Source organism: Tenrec ecaudatus, chromosome 15, assembly GCF_050624435.1.
Source record: "Tenrec ecaudatus isolate mTenEca1 chromosome 15, mTenEca1.hap1, whole genome shotgun sequence".
NCBI classification, from domain to species: Eukaryota; Metazoa; Chordata; class Mammalia; order Afrosoricida; family Tenrecidae; genus Tenrec; species Tenrec ecaudatus.
Window position 1 is genome coordinate 52,793,955 of NC_134544.1, and position 9,648 is coordinate 52,803,602.

A 9,648-nucleotide genomic window follows, 5' to 3' on the forward strand; every position below is an offset into this window, starting at 1 on the left:
CAATGAGTTCAGCCCCCTCAGAGCCCACTTCTTCCCGAGTCCTTTTGATGGATACCAGGGGACTTCCAGAAGATCATGGGGACAAATGGAATGAAAAGATGATGGGATTTTTCCATGCACTATCGTAAAGTCCCCTCCAACATTCCACTTCCCTCCTAGTTTGGGGTCGCTAACAAATTCCATCAACTCAGAATTTAGGCTTTCGTTATTGGGAGAACGGTCCATGTGTTGGCCCTGCCACCCCGGGTGGCGTCATGTCCCCGGGAGTCGGCTGGTGCCTGGACTTCTCTGGTCTGCTTGCGGGGTGGGGCGGGAAGGGTGTGTGGGGTGGAGGGGCATTGAGGAGTTGCTCCGCACCCCTCCCTGGAGGCATGCGGTCCCTCTGGCAGCAACCGGAGCAGCAGTCACACACTGCTGGAAGGAACGGTGATGGTGCTGATGGCGATGTGCCTGCATGCACTGCGGGAAGGAGGGTGGTGGGAAAGGATGTAGCACTGCCCGAGAGACTGCAGAAGGCCATGGGGCTGAGGACATTAATCCAGATGTCGCTGACCGCCCTGGAAAGAGCGGAGTGGAGGAGTAAGGCGGTACGTGCCGCTCGTTGGCAGTTGGCATGGGCAGCCACTTCGAGCGTCTGACTTACAGTCTCTGCGTGTGTTGGGTCCTGTAGATGAGCTCTTCCGAGGAGTCCGACGAGATGCCAGTGCCAGACTCAGAAAGCGTGTTTGTTATCCCTGGCAGTGTTCTCCTGTGGCGGATAGCCCCGCGGCCGCCCAACTCAGCCCAGGTGAGACTGCACTCGTTCAGCGGCAGCCCTGCTGGCCTCCTCTGATTAGGAGGCACCAGCTCAGGCCCGGGGGCAGGTTGTCTGGGATGGCCATCTCCTCCCCTGCTGGCTTTTGTGTGCCATTGCCCACCCCCTCCTGCCCTGAGACCCAGGGTGCTCTTGTCCACACTCCTCATATCAAGGTGGGGAAGGTGTGCTGAGGGGGCTGCTTACTAATTACTCGGGAGGAAGACTGGCCCTGCTCAGTAGAGGGTGCTCTAAGCTTCAGTATGAGCTCCCCAGACCCAGTGAGTCGTGATCTGTAGGGAGACAGAATGTGGATCCTGCGTAGGCCTCTGCATAAAGTTGACAGGGGGAAAGGCCTGCTTTGAAATGGCAGCTACTGACCCCCATTCCTGCGGCAGACCAAGCGGAAACACTCAGATGGGTGGTCAGAGAAAGGCTGGCACTGTTGCCACCAGCAAATGCGGTGGGGGACCCCGGCCCATCACTCCCGTGCCACATTCCGGGCTTCTCGTTGGGCTTGATGGCTTCGGGGGGGGGGGGGGGGTCTTCACTCGATGCGCTTCCTTCTTTGCAGATGTATAATTTTACCAGTTTCGCCATGGTGTTGAACGAAGTAGACAAAGAAATGGAGAGTGTGATTCCTAAAACGGACTGCAGGTTACGGCCGGACATACGAGCGATGGAAAACGGAGAAATAGGTAACTAGTGTCTCCTGATGCCAGCAGGGAGGCCTCCTGAGGCGTTCCAGCGCGGGGCGAGCATCCCCATGGTCCTGGCACGGCAGTCTCCCAAAGGTTTGTCTATGAACGCCAGTAGCTTTGGTTCCTTCCGCTTCCCCTGGCGACCGGAGGTCAGTCTCGGTGGCTCATAATGAATATGAATTTACTGTGTGAGTGACATTCCTTTGGCAACTTAAGACACGGCCTATGGTGAGAGGCCTGTCTTAGATCTTACAAGGAAATCTGAGAAAACAATAACATCTTTAAATGGCACTGTAATTAACCTCACTGTGTGCTGGAAAATTATATTCTGTTTCAATGGAGAGGATAGCCGCCTCTAGATGAATTATAACATGGTCAGCAGTTCAAACCCACCAGTCACTTGAACGGGGAAAGATGAGGCTGTCTTCTCCCTTCATAACCTCAAAAAACCAAGAAGGGGTGCTGTGGGTCGCAATTGACTCGATAGCTGTGGATTTGGCTTTTGGTGTACTGAAGGGTGAAATGCCTTCTACCCACACCTGTCCTTGAGCTTTGTGGTTCTCTGGGGGATGGTTTCTTTCCCAGGAGACATTTGGGGATGTCTGAAGACTTCAGTTGGTCATATGGGAGGACTTGGGTTTTATCCAGAGAAAGACATCTAGTAATTGGAGGCCACAGATGCTGCTCCACATCCTGCACGCACAGCAAGGGCCCCACCACAGAGCGTTTGCTGTGCCAAATGTCTGCAGCGGCAGCGCTGAGACACCCTGGTCCAACCAAAGACTCTCGAGTCTCTCTTCAAATGATCCCTGAGACAATGTGGTGATGTTTTGAAAACTCTCAGATTCTACAGAAGGAAATCTGAAGAAGCTATGCAGTCTTGCTAAGAACTTAGAATAATTGGACACATCATATTCAGTTTTCTCAACCCAAGTTTGCTTTTTCTTTTTAAATCATTTGATTGGGGGCTCGTACAACTCTTATCACCATCCATACATGCATCCATTGTATCGAGTACATTTGTACATTTATTGCCCTCATCATTCTCAAAACATTTTCTTTCTACTTCAGCCCTTGGTATCAGCTCCTCATTTTTACGCTCCCTCGTCGCCCATCTCCCTCATGAACTCTTGATAATTTATAAATCATTATTATTTTGTCATGTGTTACACTGTCTAACATCTCCCTTCACCCACTTTTCTGTTGTCTGTCCCCGAGGGAGGAGGTTATATGTAGATGCTTGTGATGGGTTCCCCTTTTCTACCCCCACCTTCCCTTCACCCTCCTGGTATCGCCTCTCTCACCACTGGTCCTGAAGGGATCATCTTTCCTGGATTCCCTGTGCTTCCAGTTCTTCTGTTTAACAGTGTACATCTCTGATCGAGGCAGGTTTATAAGGTAGAGTTGGGATCATGATAGTGGGGAAGAGGAAGCATTTAAGAACTAGAGAAAAGTTATATGTTTCATCGTTACTAAACTGCACCCTGACTGGCTCATCTCCTCCCTGCAACCCTTCTATAAGGGGATGTCCAGTTGCCTACAGATGGACTCTTGGTCTCCACTCCGCACTCCCCCTCATTCAAAATGATATGATTTTTTTGTTCTTTGATGCCCAATACCTGATCTCTTTGACACCTTGTGGTCACACAGGCTGGTGTGCTTCTTCCATGTGGGCTTTGTTGCTTCTGTGCTATATGGCCGCTCATTTATCTTCAACCTTTTTAAGACCCCAGATGCTATATCTTTTAATAACCAGGCACCATCAGCTTTCTTCACCACATTTGCTTATGCACTCATTTGTCTTCAGCAATTGTGTCGGGAAGGTGAGCATCATGGAAGGCCAGTTTAATAGAACAAAGTGTTCTTGCATTGAGGGAGTACTTCGGTGAAGGCCCAGTGTCCATCTGAAACATAGATCTTTTTCCCCATCATCATATATAAATATATTTACATACATACATTCCTGTATTTAGACCTCTATAAATGCCCTTGGCCTCCTAGTTCTCACCACTATTTCCTTTCACTTTGCTCTTATCCCCTCTCATGCCCAGCCTTCATTTGGGTTGCAGTAATTCCTCTCAGTTACATTACCCTTGTTCAAGCCCTATCGGTCCTCTTACACCCTCATTGCCACCAATTTTGGGTCACTTGTTGTTCCCTTGTTCCTGGGTTTGTTAATACCTCTTCCTTGCCTGCACCTCCACCTCTCTCATGTCCCCCCGCCGGAACCATAGGTCTGTTATTTTGCTCCTCCAGATTGTTTATCCAGCCTATCCTATCTAGATAGACCTGCAGAGATAATATGTACAAAAGCAAGGCAGAGCAAACAAAGCAATAAATGAAAGCAAAACAACCACCACCACAGTAAAAAACCAATGACAACAAAAGCAAAGCCTATAAACAATTCATGGTCTGTGTGTTGACCTTGGGGAGTGTTTTCCAGTCGAGTCTGATGGGGTGCCACGCCCTGGCCCCAAAGTCTATTTTTGGTATTCCCTGGGAACTTCCTTGCTCGGTTTCCCTGACTGTTCTGTTGCATGCCCTTAGTGTTTTGCCTCGGTGTGGTGGGGTCAGATCAGGCGCAGTTCCCACTCTGTGTCTCCAGTGTTGTCCCCTGTAGGGCTATGGGTCAGTGAGGGATGTCGTGTCTCATAGTGGGGTTGGCTATATGGTCCTCTCTGTGAATTACAACCCAAGTTTTCCCTGAAGCATCTTCACGTCATTTTTTGGACCTAAGAATTAGTAGGTTCTTTATGATAAAGGCATGTGGTGGTGGTCAGTTACTGCAGAGTTGGCTCAAGTTCATAGTTACTCCATGCCCAACAGAGCAAGGCCTCAGGCACCCCGTGCACCCTCAGCATTGTCGGGGCGGGAGCCTGTGCTCGGCTCCCAACCTCGGCGCTTGTCACGGAGCTCTGCATAGCACTCTCTCGGGAGCCCTGGTTTTCGTGAGATAATTTGAAGAAGGGTGCCAAGCAGAGTGTGCCAGTCTAGAAAATCCACTGAAGCTTGCCCACCTTGGGCGACCCTGATGGTATTTTAAATATCGGTGGTGCGCCTTCCGGTGCAAGCTGGGCTGAGGAGCAGTGGCTAAATGCAGAGGTCATTGAGAGCGTGTTTGTGGAGAGAGACGGTGGGTCCTGCGTGCCAGCCCCTCTTGCTCACTAGCCTGGAATGCCATACAGTGGAGACGCACTCATGCACGCGGGCTTCTCAGTGACGCACCGTGCATAGGGCTGTGCCTGGCTTGCCCAAATAGGGATGAACGGCTTTCCACTAATGTTCCTGTTTTTATTTAGACCAAGCCAGTGAAGAGAAGAAGAGGCTGGAGGAAAAACAGAGAACAGCCCGCAAGAACAGGTCCAAGTCGGAAGAGGACTGGAAGACGAGGTACGTGGCCGGTCCTTCCGACAGAATCCTTCATGTGGGTGAGGACAGGGGCAGGTGTCTAGCAGCCCACAGAGAGCAAGTCTCTGTCGACATATTCCGCCAAATTGTCCCCAGGCCTAAGAAAAAGCTGATCTCCACTACTTTCCCTAAGTCCTGATGGTGGAATCATTGCAAGAAAATGGCGATGTGTAAATTAAGGTTAAAATATTCCCACCCAGGAAGGACCTTGGGCCTCTACTCAAGCACTCCCTCAATGCATGAATACTTTCTTCTATTAAATTGGCACTCTATGATGCTCACCCTCCTGACACAACTGCTGAAGCCAAAGCGGGTGAACAAGTAAATGTGGTGAAGAAAGCTGATGGTGCCCGGCTATCAAAAGAGATAGTGTCTGGGGTCTTAAAGGCTTGAAGATAAACAAGTGGCCATCTAGCTCAGAAGCAACAAAGCCCTCATGGACGAACACACCAGCCTGTGTGATCATGAGGTGCCAAAGGGACCAGGTATAAGGCATCATGCAAAAATATATATATTATATACTATATATACCATAGTGAATGAAGGGGAAAGTGCAGAGTGGAGACCCAAAGCCCATTTGTCAGGCACTGGAGATCCCCTCACAGAGGGGTTTAGGAGAGTAGATGGGTCAGTCAGGGTGCGATGTAGTACCGATGAAGAACACAGCTTTCCCCCAGATCCTGGATGCTTCCTCCCCCCAACTACCATGATCCGAATTCTACCTTGCAGGACTGGATAGGGCAGAGATTGTACACTGGTGCATATGGGAGCTGGAGGCACAGGGAATCCAGGGTGGATGATACCTTCAGGACCAGGGGTGTGAGTGGCGATACTGGAAGAGTGGAGGGTGAGTGGGTTGGAAAGGAGGAACCGATTACAAGGATCCACATGTGATCTCCTCCCTGGGGGATAGACAACAGAGAAGGGGGTGAAGGGAGATTCCGAATAGGGAAAGATATGACAAAATAACAATCTATAAATTATCAAGGACTCATGAGGGAGCGGGGAACGTGGAGGGAGGAGGAAAAAAGAGGACCTGATGCAAAGGGCTTAAGTGGAGAGCAAATGCTTTGAAAAGGATTTGGGCAAAGAATGTACGAATGTGCTTTATACAATTGATATATGTATATGTATGGATTGTGATAAGAGTTGTATGAGCCCCTAATAAAATGTTAAAAAAAATTCCCACTCAGTTATAACAGGTAAATGTCAATTGAGCCAACTGCCTTTCTTTTATAACAAAACCCTGTCCCTTCCAAGATTAAGGGGGAAAGTGGAATTCGAGAGCTATGGCTGTTGTCATGTGAAACGATGACAGGACCATGGGCCCTGATAATCACCTGTGAAGGAAAATCCTAATAGGAAAAAGAAAAAACAAACAACAATGCTTCATGAAGTTAATTCTTTTATTTCCATAGTCAATTGCACCCGTTGCCACTGTGGTGATAAGAGAACTATTTGGGACTGAATCAGACAAATCTAACTTCACTCAAATTTTAACTCTAGAAACACTATGGAAGGAATGTCAAGGTCATATAAAAGACTTTTCACAAAATGCCACTCTAAAGAAGAAATCACAGTCATAAAATGGCTTACATGTTTGTGACCCTTTGGAGCAAATTGTTTTGCATTTCTGTGCGCCAAAGAGCACAGGCGCTGTTAGAAATGAGTGATCCTTTGTTGTTTTGTCATTTTTTTAACAGCAGAAAGAGGATTTCAATGTAATATTGTTTAGTCTTTGCTATTTGTAATAAATAAATATTGCCCTTCCCCAATTGGTAAACATATTTTGTTTTGTTTATTGTCTTTATACAAATATTCAGTCCTCCTCCTCCGCCCTCAAAGCCTCCTTCCCCACCATCCCAGCAGCAGTGGCTCACCGGGCCTCTCCTCTGTCATGGAGGGGAGCACCCAGTCCAGGAGACGTGTCAGTCTCCCTTTTCGCACATGGCTGGCTGGTGCAGGCAACCCTCACTCTTGAGAGGCCCTGATGTTGGACCCTGTGGTGCAGCCTGGGAAAGGGGAGAGCAGCAAGCGGGCAGGGAAGGAGAGCCTTGCAGGATCAGGAACCTGGGCCATTGGCTTCGTGTTCTGTGACAGCAGGCAGCCCGCCCGCCCTCTGGGTGGCAGAGAGCAGCAGGCACCAAGGCAGCAAGTGGTACACAGGGGTCCAGGTCCGCCTATCGGCGGGCTGGCATCACACTTGGTGGCGGCGGAGGTTCATCGGTGAAACTTTTTCTTTTCCAATGCAAGACAACGTAGGAAATTCTCTGTAGAATTTGACAGGCCATGTGACGTGTTAAAGCTAGATGGAGCCTAAGAATCCATATTATCAGTGATGAAATGAGACCCAGAAAGACTGGGCTTAGATCACTCTCAGAGGTTCCTGGGTAGCTTGTTGTTATTGTTAGGTGTCGCTCAGTCCGTTCCAATCAACATAGGCAGGATCGCGTATTGAAACAAATTCAGTCTTTAAAACCAGGCCTAAGTGTTATCACTTACTAGCTTGGGCAAGTTAGGTAACTTCTCTAACCCTAAGAATTTAAGGGCAAGGAACAGCTTGGAGTTCTTTTAGATAAAAATAGAACAGCAAAAGGTGGTCTCCTCCTAGTTCAACATCAAGATCCTTGTGAAAATAGAAAAACAGGGCAAAGCCAACAAAAGACTGGGGCAAATACTATATGGTCCAGACAGCCTACATACTACTTTTAAGTATGTTAGAAAAATTAGTTGTAAGGAATTGCATAAAAGGAAGAGGAGGAGGAGGGCTCGAGAGTGAGAGGATCCAATAACTATCTGGTTCTTTCAGCCCTATAAGCCAGAAGATAGGGCTAACTTCTGTTCCGTGGTACTGCTGACGCTGTGGGACATGGATCACACTGCGCATGCGCTTCCTTCTTTGGGATGTTAGTCTCACACATTTCCCTGAAGTGGGAAGCAGTATCACTTTTCTTTGGAAATCTATGGGGTAGTGCAAACTAGTAAGGCAGCCGATCATATGACTTTAAGCCATTCCCCGCCTAAATCTTGCCCTTTCTCTTCGACAGGTGGTTCCATCAAGGCCCCAACCCCTACAACGGCGCGCAGGACTGGCTTTACTCGGGCAGCTACTGGGACAGGAGCTACTTCAATTTGCCTGACATTTATTAAAATGCAGACAAGTCAAGGCAGTTGGTCAATTGAAAATACGTCTTAAACCTATGTTTTAAAAAAATTTGTTTTTTCTTGATTTCTACTCATCCTTTGGGGGGAAAAAAGAAAGCCTACATATAGCTTGGATTTGACCCAGTAAGGCATAAGGTTGGTCATGGATGGTGATGAAATTCACAGGAAGAACGGATCATTCTGCCCTCCAGACATCCTTCCTTGGAAAGCTTTTATCTGCTGGTGAGATAAACTGCCGGGAGAGATGCTCTCTAGGGCTTCTGTTGCGTGTTTCCTGAGGATTGGTACCCTAAGCATATTAGCTTGATGAATCCCACAGTGATCCCAAATCAAGTTATTTTGAATATTTTCATGCATTCATGCCTGAATGTTTTAGATGTGACTTTGAAATGTGTAGAATTCCCCGGCACTCCGGTTACACGCTGCACTACAGGGGCGTGCGTGTCGTCTTGTACGGACTCAGTTGATAAGACGGCCTTTCTCCGTGCTCATCTTCTCCATTGGATCCATTCCTGCCTCCCAAACGCCTGAATAATAATAATCACAATAGGTATTCCTGACTTTAAAATTCTAAAGAATTAAACTGGAAAAGCTATTTCCTCTATACTTCCGTGCTGTGAATTTACTTTTACAGTGGCCTATAATTAATGTCATTAGAGTTTTAAAAAATCACTGAAATTGCACACGTTTGAATTGAAAATATATATCACGTAAGATCTAGTTCACAGAAAGGCCCTGGAAACATAGCTTCCAGCATCTGCATTCCATGGCGACCTTTTCAACATCTTCAGTGTCCGGTGGCAAGTGCCACCAGAGAAGTCAGGTTGCACTCATGTGTGTAAGTGTCAAACCACATAAGAGGAGGTCTTGTGTATTTCATGTTTGCAAGGCGCCTGTGTACTTAAAATATGTATGGAAACTTACTGTACAGTAGCTTGGCCCCTTTAATTGGGGTATATTAATCTTAAGGTATTTATCTACTCACACAAACCCCAAACTGAACATACTAAGGGGCCTTAGGTAGCTGCCAGTAAATTATTTTAATTGCTGTCAAAGTTAACATGTTAAATGAAATTGTCTACGCGATACTAAATAAAGGCTATAGAATGCTCCCCAAACGTGTGTTTCTTTTGAACTGTCAGATGTACTGATGCTGCCCCTTAATACGGCCCTCAGGCATCAAGTGTTCTTCAACAGGAGTGTCCCGGTGCCAGTCTCCAGGACGAGAGAGCCGGGTAAGTGCAGGGAACTTAGGCCTTCCACAGGCCTTACCTGACGTGCTGCTCCAATCCGGAAGCCAGGAAGGTTCAGGGAGGTGCTTGGGGGGAAAACCTGTGGCTACATCTAAGTGGGGATGGATGGTATCTACCAATGGGGGGGGTGTGGTGTTTTAACACAACACCGTGTACATGAGTCTGAAAGTGCCATTGCTTGGCACATCTGCAAAGAGTTCAGACCTTTCTGTTGGGTTATCTTATAAATCAGTGATTCTCAACCTTCCTAATACCACGACCCTTTCATACAGTCCCTCGTGTGGTGGTGACCCCCCACCATAACATTGTTTTCGTTGCTACTTCATAA

General features: G+C 47.7%; 1 protein-coding gene across 4 annotated transcripts in view; it reads left to right on the forward strand.

Moving 5' to 3' along the window:
• The window catches only part of OSBPL1A (oxysterol binding protein like 1A), a 243,314-nt gene extending 234,135 nt beyond the window's left edge, over window positions 1-9,179 (forward strand). For all 4 annotated transcript variants that reach the window (XM_075533000.1, XM_075533003.1, XM_075533002.1 and 1 more), the window contains 4 exons: window positions 671-787; window positions 1,368-1,491; window positions 4,794-4,884; window positions 7,950-9,179. In XM_075533000.1, coding sequence (XP_075389115.1) covers window positions 671-787; window positions 1,368-1,491; window positions 4,794-4,884; window positions 7,950-8,052 — 435 coding nt within the window. In that variant the 3' untranslated portion in view covers window positions 8,053-9,179. The remainder of the gene's footprint in view (window positions 1-670; window positions 788-1,367; window positions 1,492-4,793; window positions 4,885-7,949) is intronic.
• Window positions 9,180-9,648: the final 469 nt, after the last annotated feature.